The sequence below is a fragment of the Phytophthora sojae genome, assembly GCF_000149755.1.
Source record: "Phytophthora sojae unplaced genomic scaffold PHYSOscaffold_5, whole genome shotgun sequence".
Classification (NCBI taxonomy): Eukaryota; Oomycota; class Peronosporomycetes; order Peronosporales; family Peronosporaceae; genus Phytophthora; species Phytophthora sojae.
In genome coordinates this window covers 963,823-984,836 of record NW_009258119.1, presented here as the reverse complement: position 1 = coordinate 984,836, position 21,014 = coordinate 963,823, and the positions used below count along the sequence as shown (strand labels likewise).

General features: G+C 55.0%; 7 protein-coding genes across 7 annotated transcripts; 4 read left to right on the top strand and 3 right to left on the bottom strand.

Annotated features, from left to right (window-relative positions):
• Positions 1-428: 428 nt before the first annotated feature.
• Positions 429-1,541, top strand: PHYSODRAFT_504708 (hypothetical protein; the record flags this gene model as incomplete). The annotated part of the gene is made up of 1 exon (XM_009530150.1): positions 429-1,541. The coding sequence occupies one exon, from the start codon at positions 429-431 to the stop codon at positions 1,539-1,541; it is 1,113 nt and encodes a 370-aa protein (XP_009528445.1).
• A 424-nt stretch (positions 1,542-1,965) lies between these two features.
• Positions 1,966-3,195, top strand: PHYSODRAFT_333037 (hypothetical protein; the record flags this gene model as incomplete). Its single annotated transcript, XM_009530149.1, has 1 exon — positions 1,966-3,195. The coding sequence occupies one exon, from the start codon at positions 1,966-1,968 to the stop codon at positions 3,193-3,195; it is 1,230 nt and encodes a 409-aa protein (XP_009528444.1).
• A 980-nt stretch (positions 3,196-4,175) lies between these two features.
• On the bottom strand, positions 4,176-5,914 carry PHYSODRAFT_508543 (hypothetical protein; the record flags this gene model as incomplete). Its single annotated transcript, XM_009530148.1, has 4 exons — positions 4,176-5,057; positions 5,139-5,198; positions 5,269-5,555; positions 5,635-5,914. The coding sequence occupies 4 exons, from the start codon at positions 5,912-5,914 to the stop codon at positions 4,176-4,178; spliced, it is 1,509 nt and encodes a 502-aa protein (XP_009528443.1).
• A 2,578-nt stretch (positions 5,915-8,492) lies between these two features.
• On the bottom strand, positions 8,493-9,716 carry PHYSODRAFT_506807 (hypothetical protein; the record flags this gene model as incomplete). Its single annotated transcript, XM_009530147.1, has 1 exon — positions 8,493-9,716. One exon carries the CDS (start codon positions 9,714-9,716, stop codon positions 8,493-8,495), a length of 1,224 nt encoding a protein of 407 aa, XP_009528442.1.
• Positions 9,717-10,209: 493 nt separating this feature from the next.
• Positions 10,210-10,419, top strand: PHYSODRAFT_508269 (hypothetical protein; the record flags this gene model as incomplete). Its single annotated transcript, XM_009530146.1, has 1 exon — positions 10,210-10,419. A coding segment is annotated over one exon (210 nt), but the record flags the coding sequence as incomplete, so codon positions are not given.
• A 494-nt stretch (positions 10,420-10,913) lies between these two features.
• PHYSODRAFT_333034 (hypothetical protein) lies at positions 10,914-11,724 on the top strand (the record flags this gene model as incomplete). Its single annotated transcript, XM_009530145.1, has 2 exons — positions 10,914-11,405; positions 11,479-11,724. The coding sequence occupies 2 exons, from the start codon at positions 10,914-10,916 to the stop codon at positions 11,722-11,724; spliced, it is 738 nt and encodes a 245-aa protein (XP_009528440.1).
• Positions 11,725-17,319: 5,595 nt separating this feature from the next.
• On the bottom strand, positions 17,320-20,685 carry PHYSODRAFT_333032 (hypothetical protein; the record flags this gene model as incomplete). Its single annotated transcript, XM_009530144.1, has 7 exons — positions 17,320-18,000; positions 18,093-18,374; positions 18,454-18,738; positions 18,794-19,290; positions 19,338-19,818; positions 19,896-20,121; positions 20,201-20,685. 7 exons carry the CDS (start codon positions 20,683-20,685, stop codon positions 17,320-17,322), a joined length of 2,937 nt encoding a protein of 978 aa, XP_009528439.1.
• Between the last annotated feature and the right edge of the window lie 329 nt (positions 20,686-21,014).

Sequence of the window (21,014 nt, the reverse complement as noted above, 5' to 3'; positions counted from 1 at the left end):
GTCCGCCTCAGGTTCGTGCGCTGCTCGCCATTGTGGACGAGCAGCCTCTCGGTTGTTTTGCAGTTCCTACATTTTCTCCGTAGCATCTTATGAGTTGAACGCCCGTGCGTTTAGCATTTCCGAATATGAATGCCCGTCAAAAACCTTTTTGTTGCGTTCCATTCATTCCGAGGTGACTAGAAGTTGACACGCTTAACGCCAAGATCGGTCAAGTCAGTGGCCAGGTCTCCGCTGGATCCGCCACTGCTTACGGAGCGGCGTACTAGCGTAGCGTGCAGAACCTCAGAAAATTTGGTGAGGCGCAGGCTTATCCACGAGTGGAGTGCTTACCGTCTTCGAGTCGGAGCACGAGGCTCCTGTCCGGATCCCCGCGTGCCTCTGAAAAGGCCATTGCTAGACTTGCCACCAACAACCCGAGACCCGAGACGATGCCGAAGCCCGTGGCCATCTCCAAGTTCCTGCCGGTTCTGCTGATCCCCGAGTCGGACCAGAGGCTGCTCCAAGAGCTGGCGACGACCCTCGTCACGCACAACCTCGACCAGTACAACAACCTCTGCGTCAGCAAGGACGGTCACCCGGACAGTCGGCTCTGGGTCCCCACCCGCAAGGTCGAGGGCATCCGCATCTACCGCGAGCGCCCCCGTTCGGCGACCGATACACCACCAGCCATCCCGTCACTCTTGCTATTGGGCTCGGTAGTCGGCAAGTTGGACGACATCATGTACGGCGTTCTGGCGCCGACGGACGAGTCGCTGAAGATTAAATCCTCCTGTATTCGAGACGGCGTCGTCGACAGCAAAGTGCTGGAGGAGCTGGTATCTCCTACGGTTGACGACCCGTTCCACCACGTGAGCCTCCAGTGGAGACTCTACGAAGACCGCGACTACGTGACGCTGGACACGACCGGGATCATCCGAACTCCTTGGGGAGAACGCGTCGGCTACAACGTCTCGCACTCCGTGGGTTTCCCGCAACTACCAGCGTTCACCGACCTCGGCATTGCACGGGGAAACATGTCCGTGTGCTCACTCTACCGACAGAAGGCCAACCACACAGTCGAGTGCTACACGCGCGGGTTCTTCGACCTGTCGAGCGGCACCCACAGCAACGCCATCCTCGCCCTGCAGACGATCGCCACTCAGTGGCTGTCGTTCTCGCGCAACATGGAGTGCGCGCAGATGAAGAAGCTGGCGTGGCGGCTGCGCAAGCACAGCGACGACTCGGACCTGATCCAGCTCGCGGCCGAGCGGCCAAAGCACAAGTCCACCGACGCCACGTGCCGCGTGTGCGCCAAGAGCTTCAGCTTCATCCCGGGCCGGAGGAAGACCTGCAAGAGCTGCGACCACAGCGTGTGCTCGCGCTGCTGCGTCAAGAAGCTCGTGTGCGTCATGGGGCCCGATCACTGCTCCATCCTCGAGAAGAAGCGCACCTTTTGCTTCAGATGCATCCACGAGGTCGTGCAGAGCGACGCCGTCGCGATCGCACGGGACGAGCTCGTCAACATGCGCCGCGACAGCGACCCCGTCGAGATCTCGCTATGATAGAGTCCATTCGGAGACTCCTCATGTATGAATGAACATGTAAGAGTATCCATTCTCAAAAAGTTGTAGCCATCTCCTTCAGCGACTTTTCAAGTATTTTTCGCCCACCCAATCATCGATTTTTCACGATGGGATGGGCCAATCACACATCAGCGCCGCGCGGCTATGCGCCTACACTTCAACGTGGGGCCGACAGGCGATGGCGCATCCCACTCGCGTCTCTTCGTGCGCATTGGCCTGCGCCAAGCATGACGCGTATATGCTGCAGCGGCAAGTTGCGGCGCTCATCTCGCACCTCCGAAAGCCTCGGCTCGCTCTCTCCGACATCGGTTCAGCTCCGCGGAATGCCCGACTTGGAAGATGGCTCACTTTGACTTCTGCTCACGGACACGACAGTCTCCGCTGTGTTTTCTGCTCCAAAAGAATGAAGAGCAGGCTGGTGGATCTGCTACCGGAGCTGTCGGTCTCCGATGCAGATCGAGTCATGCTACGAGATCTGGCCAGCACTCTGGTCGCGCACAACCTGGAGCAGTGCAACACCCTGCTAGTCACCAAGAACGGGTACCCGGACTCGGCCACGGGGCAGTGGAAGGAGATGCGGCGCAAAGATGGACTCAGGATCTACCGTGAACGCCCGGGCTCTGGGCGTGGCGAAGCACCATTCACGCCGTCATTGTTGCTGTTCGGAACGGTGGACGGGACCGTCGAGGACGTCATGTACGGCGTTGTGGCACCCACGGACGCTGCGCTGAAGATCAAGTCGAGATGTGTCAATGACGGGATGCTGGATACCAAGATGCTGTGCCAGCTGGAAGAGGCCTCAGTGGAGGATCCGTTCCACCACGTCGGCATCAAGTGGAAGCTCTACCACGGACGCGACTACATCTCGCTGGATGCGACCGGAGTCGTGCACTCGAGCAAGGGCGAGCGCGTTGGATACAACTTCGCTCACTCAGTCGCGTTCTCGGAACTCCCACAGTTCAAGAGCCAAGGTGTCTTGCGAGGCAACATGTCGGTGTGCTCGCTGTATAAACAGAAGACGCCGACGACTGTCGAGTGCTACGTGCGAGGGTTTTTCGACTTCCCGACCAAGAACGAGATGCTGAATAATGTATCTCTGCAGGCACTGGCGTCGCAGTGGCTGTCGTTTGGACGCAAAGTGGAGTGTGCACGCATGAAGAAACTCGTCTGGAAGCTGCGCAGAAACAGTCTCGACGGTAGAAGCTCCGACGCGAGTAGCTCCAGCTCAAGTACATGCTCAAGCTCCAGCTTTGGGTTGCCTCCTAATGCCAAAGCGTCTCCATCGTCATCTATTCGTCCAGGGGCTTGCACTTTGTGCCTCAACAGCTTCGGGTTTCTTGGTACAAGCCGCGAAACCTGCCAGAGCTGCATGCAACTCATGTGCACCCGATGTACTGTAAAGAAGATCGTTTATGTTATGGCGTCTGACGGCCGCACCGTTCTCGAGAAGAAGCGTCCGTTTTGTGGCGGGTGCGTTGAGGACATATTAGGGAGCGACACAGTGGCGATCGCCCGCGAGGAGTTGGCTTTCGATCAAGATAACGGTGGCAGCGAGTTTGAACGAATGTCTGAGCTCAATCTTCGGAAAGCTGGTAGGGGACTTCCGATCCCAGAACGCGCGAAGTCGTACTAGCCCTCTGTTGATGTAGTCGTCGTGTAAAAAAAACTTAGTAATACTGTTTTTTATTAATAAGTACGTGTTTCATAGTAATTCACGTCACTAGAAAAATGGAGGGCCGAAAAAGCATATACAATCTCTTTTATCTCGCGAATGTTGCCGCTGCAGGGATATCGCGAGCACGGTAACCTCCAGTTGGGGTCATATACGGTACAGATCTGAGATTGGATCTGATGTGCTAAAAGGTGTTCTGCCCCAGACCCCCGCAAAAAGAAAACTAACTCCGAGTTGCGGCAACGGGTCCGTTCGCTGGAATGCTCGTCGCTGGGCCCACCTCCGCAATACCGCGCGGCCCTGCTTCGCGGGCACCCCGCAGATCTAACGCAAACTTTGATGCCTGCCGTCTGTCAAATCGCACCCTACGGCAAGTACGTGTAAGCGAGCCAGAAGCTGCTACGATTATCGTTTGACGCAAACTTTAGACGGTGTTCTCACCGTCACTTTCCAATTCGCTACGACCCACGCAAGAGAGACCACGCTTCAAGATGCAGTTCGCCAAGACGCTTCTCATCGCCGCGATCGCTGTCACGCTGTGCTTTGCCCCCACCAACGCGGCCGACAGCGTTGACGCGTAGCAGGACGCTCATAACGCGCGCAAGTTGTACTACACACGCTTTCCGACCCCATTCCAACCGCACAGCCCCTTCTTGTCCTGTACGCGACTAAACTGACAGCAAGGACTTAAGTTGTTCATTGTGACGACGGAGGTGTTGCTCAGAATTTGAATGCCGTGCATGAGTTGAGTACCAAGTTGTCGGCTTGTTCCAAGTCCAATAACTTTACGAATAGGTGTTGTGCTTAACAAAACACTCATACCGACGAAGAACTGGAATCTGTAAGCTTTTTCTTTCTGTGGCTCGATCAAGCGGGGTTGTACACTTGGCCAAACTCATCTTGCACAAGAAAAATCGTTCGTCGTAAGAGCTCTCAATTGCTCACATCTGGCCACTGAAGTTGGCCGCGTCGCCCGAGTGGATCACCGTGCTCCATTTGGTCGTGATCTTGCGGCGCGTGGAGAAAAACTCAACGCAGCCATCGCCCGTGATGTCCATGTCGCCGTATTTGCTCTTGGTGCCGTACATACCGCCGAAGCTGAACGGCTCACGTGGCACGGGAATGCCGATGTTGACCCCAATCATGCCGGCGCGGAAGCGCGACTGGAAATATTCAGCATAGGCCCCGTTCGACGTGTAGATCGCGGCTGCATTGCCGTAGTCGTTTCCGTTTTCGATCTGAAGAGCCTCGTCGAAAGAGCTCACACGATACACCGAAAGCACAGGACCGAAGATCTCGTCCTTCATGGCAGCGTCGTTCGGGCTTGCGTGGAGCAGCACCGTAGGTCCCACCCAGAATCCGTTCGTCTCCTCGGCCCACGACCGACCATCCACCAGAACTTTGGCACCAGCAGCCTCGGCCTCGTTGATGTACTTGAGCACGCGCGTCTTCGAGCCTCCATCAATAAGCGCACCAACCTGCCCAGCCTCAGTTCCGCGAGCCAGCTCCTTCGACTTCTCAACGATCATGTCGAGCAGCGCATTGCAATCCCCCACGAGCAAAAGCACAGAAGCAGCCATGCAGCGCTGTCCCGCACAACCAGCGTACGACGCAACAATATCCTTGGAGGCGACATCAATATCTGCGTCCGGAAGAGCCACCAAGTGGTTCTTTGCGCCACCCAGAGCGAGCACACGCTTGTCCAGAGCGCGGCATCGACGAGCAACGAGCTGCGCCACGCGACTCGAGCCAACGAACGTGACAGCGGCAACGCCAGGGTGGTCGCACAAGCTGTTGACAGGGTCCACCGTTCCGTTGATGATCTAAAACCATAGTCACAACCATCCAAACCATCAGCAATAGTTCCAGCATTGGACACACACAACTAAACTCACCTGGAAGACGCCCTTGGGGACACCAGCTTCCAGCAGCAGCTCCGCCACGCGCGCCATAGTCAGAGGAACCTACGATTAACGCAAGAATCAGCTCAACCGTCTCATATTAAAATAACAACACAAAGATCTCAGCGCCCACCTTCTCCGACGGCTTCAGGATGACGCAGTTGCCCATGGTCAACGCGATGGGGACCGTCCACATCGGCACCATAATGGGGAAGTTGAAGGGCACGACGCAGGCCACGACGCCCAGCGGATCGCGCACCTCTTGGCACGAGATGCCGCGCGACACCTGCAGCGTGCGGCCCTGCACCAGCTGCGGCAGACTGCAGGCGTACTCCACCGTCTCGTTGCCCTTGAGCACGCTGGCGAGCGCCTCCGTGCGGTTCTTGCCGTTCTCCTGCACCACAATGTCCGCCAGCTCGTCTGCCACCCCCCAAATACACCCCAATGTTAATGAAACACCCCTCTAATTTGTTCTCAGGGCCCTCTAACTATCTCCCACCTTGGTGCTGCACCATGAGCGCGTGGAACTTGAGCATGATGGCCGCGCGCGCCTTGACGGTCGTCTGGCGCCACTGCTTGAAGGCCTCTTGGCCCTTGGCCACCGCCAGCTGCACGTCCGCGGCCGTGGACAGCGCGCACTTGCCGATCACTTGGCTGCTGCTGGGGCTGATGACGTTGAGGTAGTCGCCCCCCGAGGGCGGCACGAACGCGCCGTCGATCAGGTTGTGCGCCGTCAAGGGGCCGGCCACCTTCTGCTTCTTGGTGGGGGACGCGGACATCGGGCGTGTGGGGGTGTAGGGGTGTAGGCTTTGACGGCTTCTTGGTGGTGGATTAGCAAGTGAGTGAGTGAGTGAGCTGCGAAGATCTGATGACCCAAACTTCAACTTGGAGTTGTTCTTGTGGCGCACACTACTGTTGTGTGGAGCACATAGCGAAAAGGACCAGGCATTTAAAAATCTATAACGTATAATACCATTAGTATGCGGCATACTATTCTTGAGGAGGGCCGAAACGCAAACCCATCGAATTCGGTCATGCAATCGGGGTGCAGGTTCTCCTACTACTCTACACTTCCGATTATTAACCAGTTTTGCGCTGGCAATCCACTCAAAAGATTGCATTTTGATGTCGAGTCGTATGGTTGATTGTCTGTGCTCCTGAAAAAGCAAAACTGGCACGATGTCGTCTTGCAGCGCGATCAATGCCGGAATGGCATCGCAGTTGAGCGCGGTAAGTAGCTACCCAACGCATTCAACATGTATAATATCAACGTGTATGTACAGTCTGTCAGTTCGACGGCAGCCTATTCGGAACGGCGCTCTAATAAATGGCACTCTATTTGATGGCACTCTATTGTTATAGTATGCCCTCACCATAGGGCGCTCTATTCGCAGGGGACTCTAATACCTTAGGACATACTATTCGGTATTATACGTTAAATGAAAACCGCTTAAATTGCCTACTTTTTCTTACCTGCTCGTAAGGCAAAGCGCCAGCTTAAGAGAGATTTCGGAGTGTCAATTTTGTTTTGTCGCCCCGGCGTCATTTTTTGGCGCATAACGATGGTTTTGGCACCAGCAGAAAGAGGACGGTTTCGACTATTTATGAATCTACAACTGATCAAAAACGTTGTGAAGGCAACACAAAACCAAGCAAGTTATGAAGACGTCTCGGATAGCAGGTGCTCCAGTTTAAGAGAGATTTAAGCTTGAAGTTTGTATGCAAATGCTGGCGTCTCTGTTCATAAAAGGTTATTGACCAATCATAGCGCTTTGATTAAAGAATACTGCACTATTACTGGCTGAAAAGGTCTCTCTTAAACTGAGCACTCTCTCCTAAATTGGCGCTTTGCCTTGATGCAAGGCCGCGCGTCGCACAAAGAAGATGTGGATGATATATCCATAATTTTCAAATAAACAATAATACAGCTACATTTATTGCATAGCTATATTGCTACTTTTATATTTCCTTTTTTAACTTGCAAGTAAGTCGCATTTCTTGCTCGACGGAGCGGAATGAACATGGCGGACATCTCTCGCAAGAATGGGATTCAACCGGCAGCAAAGAACCCGACAAACCTCGAGCTGGCTAGTACATGGTGGAGGTTCTGCATGCAGCCGAGGATTTCATTGAGATATCTTCGGTAGGGGAACTGCACCAACTCGCGACAACATGCGCCACCTGGTGTATTGGATCGACCAAGTTTCTGCTTTGGCGCAGTGGCGTAGAATTTACACTCGGAACGCAATGCTTTCTTCTTTTTGAAGCTGGTTTTTCGTGATTTTTTTTTCTTCGTCTTGCGCCGGATTGTGAATTTGTTTCCGAAGCTTGGTTCGGTAGTTGTAGTATAGTAACTCGTTTGGTTGAAATAATTCAATTTGTGTTGGAGTCTGTTTATTTTATTTTTTATTATTATTGAAATTCTAGATAGAATTAGTTCTAGATATCTTGAAATTATCCATCTACAATAGGTAGATATCGTGAACCCCACGAAATGGTTGGAACTACTACTTCCCAATTTACGTTTCGAGTCTAACGCAGTTGGTATGGCTTTCCGATTTGCTTGTCCAGAATCGCCGCCCAAACTCGCGCAACTGTGTTCTGCCTGAAGGCGATACCGCATCGGATGTGGTTCAGGCTCGGCAGCGATTGACGCGCGCCGACAAGAAGCGCATCAATCACTACCACTTGACTTCATTGTCGACGCTCTGCCGATTCGGCGACTTTGCCAAACCTGCGCACGAACCTCCCCGATCGAAGCAGACTTGTTTCCAACCTGGACCATACCGTCAAAACACTAATTTCCCCGATCGAAGCAGGTTTGCTCCAACTTCATGCCGTTTACACACGAACTGCGTTTCACTTGAGCAAGTCCCTTTTTGCGTATCTAGATATCATGAGTCTTTATAGCTAGTTATTCTTAGGCTATTGTGTCAAAGCATATTTATTCAGATCGGTACGTCGGCTTTTGATCGAGAGTTTATGGTATCGTAGCGGGGAGATGCCCTGAGTTTTTCGACGAAAGTCACTGGCGTGATACCGTAACCGTGTGAAGAAAACTTGCATTTAAACTGAACGCAATCGATGTAACCAATTCGAACGAGCTGTCAATGTTTACCTATTGGAGTGGCGCTTAATGACGACGTTGATCTTGTCGTGACTGAGACCCAAGTCACGGAGCCACTGGATCTATGCATTGCACACGTAAAACTTCACGTGAGTCCCCCACTGGAAGCCTCATCAATCAATGCTATAGTGACCGTGTACCTTGCCCTCCATCATCTCGACCGTGTAGTAGGTCAATATAAACTAGATTTGAAACGGTGCGCCTCGAAGCACTCTATAAGCTCCAAATACTTACGATAGGGCTTTCTCCACCTGCTTGCACTGGAGAACGCTCTCCGCAAACTCACCGATGACTTTGACGGACCATGGGCGCAGCTTGGGCTTGGTTTCCTGGGCCTTAACGTTCTCCTCTTCGCCTTCGTCGTAGTTTCCCTCGTAGAATGCGAGGTGACCGCCGCTCTTGGTCGTGCAAAGGATAATGTTCTCGTTAGCCTCGACCTCCTCCTTCGTTGGCAGCGAGGTGGCCACGCTGATGGGATCATCCTCGGCATTAAGGCACAGCAGAGGCACCGTGACCTTGGGCAGCCGCGTGACGCACGACCCGTCCTGGTAGAACTCGTCCACGCTCTTATAGTTGAAGTGCTTGATCGTGAACAGCTCGTCAAACTCCGACACCTTCGTGACCTTCTTGAGCGCCTCCACATCGATGCCCGGATAGTCGCGGAACACCTCATGTGCGTTGCTGCGGTTAAAGAAGAGGTCGCGCAGTCCTGCGCTCAGCACGCGGCTGTACGTCAGGCGGTTGAAGAGCGGCCCCTCAATGTTCTCCGAGCACTTGGGCATGTTGAACGGGTTCCCGACTGAGATCGCTGCAGTCAGTCGCGCCTGATCCCCGTCTTCGCCCAGATACTTCACCAGCACGTTCGAGCCCATGGAGAACCCCAGTCCGACGAAAGCCTCGTCGGCGAAGTTGTACTTGTCCGCGAGGTATCGAGCCACGTAGCGCAAGTCGTCCGTATACGCGATGCAGAACAAACGCGGGGTCCGGAGCGGAGTGTTCTGGCATCCTCGCGAGTTTAACACCACGCACTGCCAGCCCAAGGCGTTCAGTCGCTCGACGGCGCTGCGAATGTAATGTTCGCCGCTGCCACCCGTCAGACCTGGTAGAATCAGCACGGTCTTCTTGTTGCTGTCAACGCGCTCCTCCAGCGATTCCTTGGTATCCTTCGTGGTAGTCGACGGCAATAGCGCCCAATCCAAGGACACTACTCCGCCGTCGGGCATATCCAGCAACTGGCGCTCGTAGGCGATGGCGGGCGTGGGCTCCATCTCATTTGCCCAGGACAACTGCAGCGTCTGCAAGTGGCCGTTGAACAGATACCACAGCGGGTAGAACTTCTTCTTGACGAGGTGCACGCAGTTGGCCAGCAACCGCTCGTTCTTGGGCGTAGACTTGAACACGAGCTTTGGTCGCTCCGCGGTGAGCTTGAAGTGCGCACTGGCAAGTACCGACATGATCTTGGGCGTGAGTGCCAGCACGCAGAGCGTCACGGCCAAGGCGGTGGTCGGAGCGCTTGGGATTTCTGTGGTGACCGACATGGGTAGGTGGGTTGCGGACCCGCGGTCAATTTGCCAACTGACATTGACCACCTCACGCTCATCTATGCTCTTGGAGAAATCGCCGAAATGATTGCGTGTCAAATTCGAGACTGGTGTATGCCACATGATCTAGGGTTATGTCCACAAACCCATATATGTAAATCGAATTTAATGTGGCACAGCATCTCATGTGTATCACACAAACCTATACAGTAATGTGCGTGAATACCGGACGGGTCTACAGCTAATACCCTTGTATAATTTATAATTCTGGGCTTACGAGGTGACGAGATGGTGATGAGCAAAGGTACTGAGCTAAAAATCAATTAATCTCGTGACGTCGTATTCAGCAGTAATTTGAATATTGGCGCGCTTTCGCCACTTTGATTTCCTTTAAAAGCGTTCACTTCCTCATTTGCGAGCAAAGCCTCGACCTACCAACCAAGGTATTATCCACTGTATCAAGAGGTATGTATTATTGGAGAAAATGTTGTATGCGCTCGACCAAATAGGAGAAGGAGTAGATGAGCCTTATAAGGTTGACGTTCTTACCGCTTTGATGTGGTGTGAGGACGCCTGGTCGAAGGTTACTGCTGATACTGTAATGATCGAGACGTGACGAGCACGTCGTCGGCCCGCCCCGTTCAAGTGCAAGGCTAGGGCGTAAGCATTAGTCTAGCTTAGGCACCTTCACTCATGACAAGGAAAAAACTTCACTCATGACAAGGAAAAAACATGCACATGGTGCATTATCTCTATCAACTACATTGACGTTTGTATGACGCACGTCAATTCACTTCAACTTGAAGTGGATTGACCAATCAGGTTGATTTACTCTAGCACCGCCTTGGGCACTGCCCAGACGGTCGGCCACAGGGCCTTAACGATTTAAATTAACTTTCACGGTCCATCAAAGAGGAAATCGCTCCGAACTGGTGAACCATGGCCAGGCCACAAAAACACACAGGTCCATCCACCGTCGACTTCGATACGGCCGTTGCACTCTGTCGACTCCCAGGGTTTCACTCACTTTGGCGGCACCCTGTCTCCCCAACGGTTGGTCAGGACCTATCTTCAAGGTTCTCCTCTCAAACGCAAAAACTCCAACGGGCAATGCGCGGCCACATCGCCATTTCGCAGATCGTCAACATGGCGGAGAGCGCGACTTCGGACGGCAAGCAAGCGACGGCGCCAGCTCAAGGCACGGTGCCCCCCGGCAGCGCGCCACCTCCGACACAGCAGCGCACCGGCGACGCCCCTGCGAGCACCGCACCAGCAGGCGGCGGCAGCGGCCAGGCGGGTAACTCAGCGTCCGGCGACACTTCGACGGGCAGCACAAAGACGGGCGTGACCAAGCGCGTCTCCTTCTCCAGCGCCACCGGCAAGACCTCCGACGCGGACATGCGCGAGGCCGATGGCAACGCCTCGACTGACGCTGCAACCCAGGAAACTGGTGACGCGAACTCAGAGTCCAATGCTCCAGACGCAGGCGGCGTGGCTCCGGACGTGGACATGGAGGGCGCCCCTGAGTTCAAGTTACCACGACACGCGACGCTAGAGGAAGTCAGGGGACTCATTTTCGCAGGCATGCTTCGGCAGGAGGAGGTCGATCCCCCTGAATTCCTGGCCCCTGAACGCCCCCCCGCACTGGAAACTGCCGGCTCCGCCGAATCTCAAGACCAACGCGTATCTCGTGGGGATCCCAGGGATCGTGAACGACATTCGCGCGGGCGCGTTCGCCATGGAAGGCTACGGCGGCGCGACCACGTTGGTCGGCTTTGAGGAGCTCTCCGACGAGGATCTTCAGGGGTTGAAGGAAGTCTGTGGCGCCGACGCTGGGATCGGTGTCCTATGTCCACGTCGTTCGCCTTCACCTTCCTTCTCACACACTGCCAACGCCTCAGCAGCATCACCTTCTCCATAATCAAATCAAGTCAAATCACATTCACGTTTTCCGTCTCCAATATTCACACATTCTGTCGATTTTCCCCAGAGTTTCACAGTGTCACCCAGAGTTTCCCCTGAATATCACGTGTAACTCTGGGTCATTGCCACCCCATAGTGCTAGACTCCTGGGTGATCATCTCCAGCCTGCATGGCCTGGAAACGGGCCCGCGCTCTTGCGCCTTGATTGAATTCGTAGAGCAGGGCACCACAGTTGAGCTTCGACACAGGCAGCCACTCGGTCTCATCATACCCCTTCCACTTCACAAGGTACTCACGAATTCGTCTCGCTGTCCGAGCCCGCTTAATCCATCGCAAATCCAGGATTCGCTCAACTTCGTACTCATCGTTCGCAGCGTCGGGCTCCCAACTGTCTTCAGGCAACAGCGCCGCATCAAAGTCATCATCCTCGTCCACGTCGATCTCCACAGTGGGCCGCTTCGGGAATAGTGCTCTGGGTTTCAAACGGCTCACGTGTACCCAGGGATTCACGCGATATCCTGTGTTCTCGACCCTGAGTTTCACGCGGAAGTTGTCATGGATTTCCTGAATTCTGAAGGGGCCATGCCACATGTGAGCCAGTTTGCGGCTCAGCCTGGGCTGCACTTTGGGTATATACAGCCACACAGCATCACCGGCTGCGAATCCTGCCATCAGTCGTTCGGACAGCTCTCTCCACTTCCTGGTTTGTTCGGCAGAGCGCGCGCGCTTGGCCTTCTTCTGAAGATCCTCTGCGCAAGCTTGTGCATAACTATAGTCACGCTGTAGCTTCCTGCGCCACTCGTACGCAGTGCGCTCCTGGATACTCGAGGGCCTGGGTCCTAACATTGCAGACACCGTGCCGTGTGTGTCCCAGCCGTGCACCAGATAAAACGGAGTGCCCAGGCGAGTGGCATCGAACGATGTATTCAGGGCAAACATCAGGCGCTCAGCATGGTCGTCCCAGTCACTCTGGTCCGCCTCAGCAATGTACGCTCGAATGCTGCGCACGACAGTCTGCACCGACCGCTCCTGTTGTCCGTTCGCCTGGGGGCGATACGCCAGAGTGGCTCGCTGCTTGCTACCCAAAAGTTCACGGAAGCGCGTGAACACCTCAGTCATGAACCTTGGGTCTTGGTCGTGCCTCAGCATCGAGCTCGCACCGAATCTCCTGAAGACCTGCTCTTCGTACACTTCAGCGACATCTTGCGCCGTGGTGGAACTCATGGGTTTACACATGACGAATCCTGAGAACGCATCCTGAAAAAGCAGCAGGAACGTGTTCCCACGGTCCGACTTAGGCAAGTGTGTCGCGAAATCCATAGACACAACTTCAAAAGGGCGCCTCGGTTCGATGTTCCCAGGGGAAGGCCCTGGATTCTGAGGGCGCCCCTTGCCGCTGGCGCAATCCACACACTCTTTGACGAAAACTTCAACATCAGCGTACATGTCGTGCCAGTAGAACTCAGAGCGCAGCTTCTCGTACGTCCTCGTGATCCCCTGGTGCCCACCCTGAAAATCTTCGTGAGCGTAATGCTTCAACCAAAGTGCGAAACACCTCCATGACTCTCAGGATAGCAATCACCTCCTTTTCCGCAATGTGATACCGCAGCTCAGCGTCATTCAGGACGCGACCTGTGAATCGAACCGGGTGCACAATCCCGTCGTACTCCTGACCCAACACAGCGGATGCTGCCCACGGGTTCGCGTGGGGAATAATCACGAAGGGCCTTGAACGATCAGGATGTCTGAGTAACGGAGTCGAAACAATCTTGTGCTTCAGGATTTCAAAGGCTTCCTGGGCTCTCGACAGGTCTCTCCTGGATTTCACTTGTTCCTCAGTCAGCTCGTACAGGACGGCCGCGATCACGGGCAGATCTTCAATGAACTTGTTGTAGTAATTCAGACTCCCCATGAAACTCTGGACGCCTTTCAGTGTCGTCGGGAACGGCAAGTCTTGGACCCCCTTCGCGATTTTAGGGGTCGCTCGGATGCCCTCAGTACTAATCTCGTGAGAGAGGTACGGAATGGACAACTTCCCGAATTCGCTCTTGGGAAGACTCACAGAGATATTCCAGAAACGTAGTCGGAAGAGCAGCGCGTTCAGATCCTGGCACAGCTGCTCCCACGTAGGCGCACCGTGGGCGATGTCGTCGATATACGAGCTTCGACCCAGGACAGGGCCCATCTGAGAGGGAGCCGGGATGTTACGCTGAAAAACAGTCATCTCATCCGTCAACACTGAAAGTCGCGGTGCATTTTCACCTGAAACTCTGGGTTCCCCAGAGTTCAACCCCAAAAATTCCAAGACATCTTGGTCGACCTCAGCTTCTTCCTCAGGGGAAAGCCGCAGAAATCCCCACAGACAGTTATTGAGAACTGCCTGGTAGATCAGCGGCGCGTTCTTGAGGCCAAACGGCATTCTGACCCGCTGGTAGTGCCCAGAGGGACAGACGAACGCAGAGATCAACTTGGCTCTCTCGGTCATCTTGATAGCCCAGAAACCACTCGCCATGTCCAAGCTCATAAACCACATCGCCGACTCAAAACCAATCAAAAGATCATCAATAAGCGGCAGCGGATAGTGTGAGAGCTTGATAAAGCCATTCACCACGCGATAGTCGATGCACATCCGGATGTCGACGCCATTCTTCTTGAGGACGATCACGATTGGAGATGCCCAGGGGGACGTAGAAGTCTCGATCAGCCCGTTCTCCAGAAGCTTCTTCAGAAGTTCATACACCTTAGTCCACAGGTGTGGTGCAATGGACCTTGGACGCTGGGCAACAGGTTTAGCGTCGCCTACATCCAGGTCACAAACCACTCCACGGGCAGGCGGGGGAGCTGCATTGCCGTCTCCCAAGAAGATCTTCCGATGATATTCCAGAATTGCCTCACTTGGTCTTCCATCTCGGGCGTCGTTTTCCCAGGGACTCCAACATCTGCCTCCTCGATCTTGCCCTCAGGGGTCAAGTCACGCATCTCAGGAAGCATAACCAACTGGTCACGCAACTAAGAGAGCAACTCACTTCCTTCACGTATGTAGACCGCAGGCTCGTAGCCGAGGTCCTCTGTCGAAAGCCGCATGCAGCGCTCATATTCCTGCTTCAGCTTCTCCAACGGAGTTCCCGGCGTCCCTGAGATCGGGATCCCAGTAATCTTCAACAGCACCCTGAGAATCGTCGTCATCCACATCGAATCCCAGAGAATCACCTTCGTCGCACCACTGACCCTGATAATCACTGCCAACTTCAACCTGTAAACTCAGGGTTTCAGCGGCCGTATCACCTTCAGGACTCATGCCCTCTGGGGTTCCGACAGTCTGCGAGGCAACATCGGTCACCGCCTCCTTCAGAACGTCACCCAAGTCACTCGTATCAACAGCAACGTCTCGGAGTTCAGGAGGGTCTTCAGGAGGCACTCCTTCAGTCTGAGTTGCAGCGTCTTCAGCGAAGCGCACGCGACGAGGCTTCGGTTTCCTGAGAATCGAGGCAAGCAGTGCCATGTCGGGGCCCTTTGCAGGTCGCGGCAGAATCTTCGTAGGCCACTGATACTCTGGGGTCTCGACACAGGATGGCTCAAGCGCAGCCAGGCGTTCCGCCCGAAGTCTGCCCTCACGCGACTGAACACTCTCCAGAATAAGCGTCTGCCACTCCCGATACGCAAACGAACCAGGGCCCACAAAGCGTCCAGCACGTGGGAAGAAGCCGTACTCCACAATTCGGGCGACTGGCGTTCTGTTGTGAATCCAGACGTCCTTGTCCGAGATGTTGACCACCTTCACGGCGACCGGCCAGGATCTCGCAGCGTAAATCAGGTGCGTTACCCAGCGGTCACCTCGTCCTGCCCACACAACCTCACGCTGTGGGTTCGTCGGTCCATACGAGATCTTCACCACCTTGGATTCCCCAGGGGCCAGGTACCAACTACCTGTGGTTTCCACAGGCATGTCGACACCCAGGCGATCCTATGGAGTCCATCCACACATCATGATCGCCTCTTCATCCGGAAGTGTCACGAGACCTTCGCGAACACTGATCCTCACTCTAGCTGCAAACATGAAACTCATACCCAGAAGAACTTCGATCCCTTCGCCGATGTTAGCAATCCAGATATCCAGGAGATATATCACCCTCGAACCGAGAGTAATCTTCACCTGAGCACTGGCACCGATGTACGTCGGAACGCCTCCCATGCCAGACACCTTGGTTTGCTTGTGCGACTTGAGTGTGAGTCCGAGCTTACGCGCTAAGTCGAAGCTCACAATATTCACAGTCGCACCGGTATCCAGGAGAACTCTCGTCCGGCAGTCGTTCACAGCGCCATGCACCATCGCCACATCACGTTTCTTTGGGTCAGGATCATTGTTTTCCCACCATCCGTAGCGCTCTCCAGGGTTCAGCTTGTACTCCACAATTCTTCAGAATTCACCGACCCAGAGTTCGCTTGTTCAGGATGCTGATTTTCAGGGGAAGTCATGAAATCCTGAGTCAAAGTAGTCATGCATTGTTGGTTATCTTGGGTTCTTGTTCTCAGCTCCGGGCCTACATACACTAGAACACATAACTCTGGGGCCTTCTTCAGCCCGGCGCGTACTGGGTCCCCACCCAGCGGGCTTATTGGTTTGACGGCCTCCCAGAGTTTGCTTCGCCATCCAGGAGTTTATCCAGGATTTGGCTCGGCATGTCCTTCAGTGCACCTTGGCGGGCGAGTTTCTTCACAGCTTCCAGTGTCTTCCAGTCTTCACACGGTTTCCCGAGATGCCGTTTGCCACAGTTCTCGCACGGTTGCGCGCGACACAAGTGAGTCGGATGACCCACTTCCAGGCAGCGATCACACTTCACTTCTTTCCAGCAGTTTTCCTCTGGGTGCCCCCACTTGCCGCACTTCTCGCAGAACTTGTCCCAATTCGGGTTTTCGCGGCGAGGGGAACGGAATCCAGAGTTCGCGTTCGGTCCTGGTTGGGCGTTCGGTGGACGCCATCCCATGTTATCCATCACGCGATAGACCTCGTTCGTCAGCGTCTGAGTCCACTCGGCACCCATCATACTCGCCAGACTCCCAGCGCTAGGCGTAGAAGCTTCTTCTCCAGAGATCTCACGAGTTGACCCTGAATTCGCGCTCACACTTCGGGCTGAAACTCTGGGTTCGTCCGTGATTTCCTGGAAACGCGCGTGAATTTCAGGGTCTTCGTCTGACTCAGAGTCAGAGACATCGCCCCTAGTCACATACGCACGTCCTTGTCGCTTCGGCTTGAAACGTCCCTGAGGAATGTTGTCGGCACGAAAGTCACGAACTCTGGGTGGCGGAGCATCATGGTCGCTGCGGCTCCAGACATCTTCGTCCTGTTCCAGAGCGTACTCTAGATAGCGATACTCCTGAATCTCTGGCCCTGCAGCGACGTCTTGAGGCGCGTGTCCCTGAGTTTCGTGATGAACCTCCGGATATGTTTCTCCAGGCGCTTCGAAGACTTGCGAAAGTCAATGTCAGCCTTGCCAGCGGCGGAATTCAGACGATAAAAGAAATCCAGGGCGCTCTCTGAGTTCTTCATCTCCATCGTGAAGTAACGTTCAGAGTACGACGAGCGCGCTTTCCATTACTTCTTCCTGAATGTAGACGCCAACTCCTTCCAGTCACGCTGAGTGTGTTTGGGCAACTGGTTGAACCAGTCACGCGCAGCTCCCGAGAGTTTCAACTTGAGTTCCTGAATTCGCATATTCGTAGACCAACCTCCCTGAGCCGTCATGTTCGCAAAACGCTCCCACCAATGCACGCGTTCCCTGAGTGACGCCTTAGTATCGAACTCACCCAGAGTATTCGAGTTGATGTACGGCCTGAACGTCAGGAGCGTAGTACCAGCTTGAGCCGTAGAGGCCGTCGTCAGGTTAACCCCAGGGTTCCCGTCCGAACTGTCATTCGAACTCTCAGAGGACGAGTCATCATTGCTGGAATCGGAGCTTGGGTCTGAGTCCGAGGGTGGATTGACATCCTGACGCTTCTTCTTCTTCTGCTGGTGTTTCTTGGGTGCAGAGCGCTTGGAGTCTGTTTTAGAGTCCTGCGAGGCCTTAGAGGTCGCTGTTCTCCTGGGATCCGACGTCTTCCCCAGAGACACAGGCTCGAACTTGACATCCTGCGTCACCTTGGTCTCCGTAGCGCCATGTCCCCGCTTGACGCGCGCGATTCTGCCGGAAGTGTCGGCGGAAGTCTGCGCGAGGGTCGCTCTTAGCTGGGAGGCGGTGACTTCGGAAGTGTTCTTCGAATCAGCTGTCTCCCGTCTCTGGCCTGTGACACATGCGTTTCCGTTGATTACGCCACTGGATTCTTGGGTCGGGTTGCAACTTCAGGGTTCTGAGCCACTGACGACCTCACATTTGTTGCCAAATCAGGGGCGACGGTTGCGCGACGCGCTTGAACTTGGGCCAATGTTGCACGAAGGTCGCGCACTTGGCCGGCGTGGAAACGCTGGATATTCTCGGAAGACTCCCGCTCTCGCTCTTTCTCCGCCTCAAGTTCTTGGACCTTCTGATCCATAGTTGACATTTGTTCCTTCCAACCGGCGTACGTCTCGGAAACCCAGCGCGCGCGCTCCGAGTCGGCTTCGGCTTCGTGCTGTTGCCAGCGCTTGGCGTAGGCGGCATCCAGGCGCTCACGCTAGCTTCCGTGATACTCTGGGTCATCCCCTGAGTTTCAGTGGAACTCTGGGTCTGGCGAGCCTCCAAGTCCTGCGCACGCCGTTCCGCTTCTCCTCGGGCGATCTCAGCGTGGACCAAGCGATCCGTAAGTTCCTGGATCTGGCGACGCGTGTCCAGGTCACGTGTTCCCTGAGGCGCTCGCGCTCCAAGGCATCCAGGCGTTCTCTGGCGAGAAACTCGCGTTGCTCCTGTTCCATGCGGGCCTGCCACTCCTGCTGTTGTCGCAAGACGTTCAGCTCGATTTGGTCGGGCCCAGACCTCGCGGACACGGAACTGACCCAAGATTCCTGGATCCACTCGAGCGGCTGGACGCAGATGATTTTCTGGATTTCGTCAAGCGTCGAGAGCGCACCTCGCTCTTAGAGCTCTGGTGTTGACTCCGCTCATCGGCGCTGACATCCCTTGGACCACCAAATCCAGCAATCGGGCAGAAACACTGAGTTTCGGCTCGGAAGTCGTGGCTGAAATCCTGGGGAGACCGGCCTTCCTGGGTGCGATCTCTGCGTCGGAGTGCACCGACGATGCCATCTCAACGTCATCTTGGTCGACTGACACAATACGCGACGGGATGACTGTCAGGGTGACCTGAAATCCAAGATCACCGGCAGCTGCAAAGCCACCGGTACTCTGGGCCACAAGCGCTAGAGCTCCAACTCGATGGCCAAGCGACATCAACGACGAAGACGAAGAGCTACCATAAAACGTTTGAACGCCCGAGGCAGTACTCTCATCCGAAGCGCGCGAGGTACCGATGACACTTGGCACCGCGCCTGGGGTAGCGTCCTTGACTTCCGCCTCCAGAGAATCACGTCCATTGGACATGGAATTCAGGGGAGTGGAATTCTGAAGCGAGGGACCAGTCGAAGACTTGTACGCTGAAAGAGGGGACAGCGACGGTGTAGACAGCGCGGATGGCGTTGACGGAACTTGTGGCCGAGGCGGTCCATGCTGAGTACGCTTGGATCGTGGCTCACCATCACTCGGCCCTCGTGGGCTCGTGAAATCCTGAGTCCAGTGACTCTGAATCTCAGGACAAACTGTCGGCCCAGTTGATCCGCATCGTAGTCCGTCATCAATAGATCACCGTCTCCATCTTCCTTGTGGTAGTCCAGTCTTGGTGCTTGCTCTTGGGCGCTTGGTGCGGCGTGATCTTCAGAGTTTACTTTGAAAGGCACACCAGCTATCACCAATCTCCACTCGACCAGTTCCACGGCGATGAAATTCTGGGTTTCCTCCATGACAGAGCGCACCAGACTTTCTGGAATCCTGGAAGCACGCGTCGAAGACCAGCTAGGGATCAAATTGGCAAACTCAAATCCGGCTTCGAAAAACAGAGTCTGCAGAATGGCGACGCACTCGCGGGTGGTCATGATACTCTGGGGAATCGTAGTCGCCATGAGATCCTGAGCAGTTCCGACGCCCCACCGGGCGAGGTGAAACTCAGAGATCCAGGCTTCATCTTGATCCTCCAGAGACAAACGCCATGTCCCGTTGCGTACGCGGCCGCGAAGTACGAGTTGGCATCCGGTTTCGGAGTCGGCCACTCATAAACGACACTTGGCGGCGTCACCTTCCCAGGATTCACCTCTTCCCAGCGTCGAACTTCACGTCGAACGTACAGCACCATACTCCCGGCGTCCAACGTCGCTGCTCCCGATTCCGGAGCAGGCGCAGCAGCTTCCCGGATGTCGCTTTCAGGCGTCTTCCTGGGTGCCGCTTTCAGGCGTCTTCCTGGGTGCCCCTTGCGAACTTGGCGCTGAAACTCTGGGTTCAGGTGGTGCGAACCCAGAATCCACCTTGGAACTCTGAGTCTTCGCCTTCTCCTTCGCTCGCACGTGCTCCGACTTCACTTCCACAACAGACTCGTCCGAAGATGAGACCAAGTCAATCACCTCCGGGGGCTCAACCGCATTGGCGCCTCCCTCAGACGCCTGAGCACCACCCTCGTGTGTGTGGTCTTCTGGGACTTCAGGAATCCGCGACCCAGAATTCACCTCCGTCGAACCTTGGAACCCAGGGGAAACTTCTTCCTCCTGAGTTTGCGATCCAGCAGCAAGCTGACCTTGGACTGCAGACGCCTCGACGTCCCCACCTTGCACTGCCTCGCTCTCGCGAGCAGCCTTCTTCACCTTCCGAGCGTCGCGGACGACTGTTTCCAGGTCCTTGTGCTCCTCAGGCTCCATACCTTGAACACGACGCAACTGACGTGACGCCTCATCGCGTCCTCCGTCACCGCGTCCACTCTTCTTCGCCCCTCGTTCTCCAGGCATCTTGGTAGCTTGAAGTTGACGGGCACTCAACACTTCTTCAACACTTGATTCCGGTGAAATCCTCGACAATCGAATCCGGGCACGCGCACCAGCTGAGGCGAGGCCGAGGATACCTTTGTCGCCCAGGGGGGTTCGTATAGCGCAGCCCAATACTGTTCCCCAGGGGTAGACCCAGAGAATCGACTTGAGCGTCAACAGCAAGAAGATAGACCCAGAGATTCGCAGCCGCAAAGCTTTAAACCCTGAGAATCACACTCCTTGGTTGGCGTGGGTACCTTGTGTAATCCCTGTCGGCTCGTTTGTCTTCGACGGAACGGCACTCCACCGGT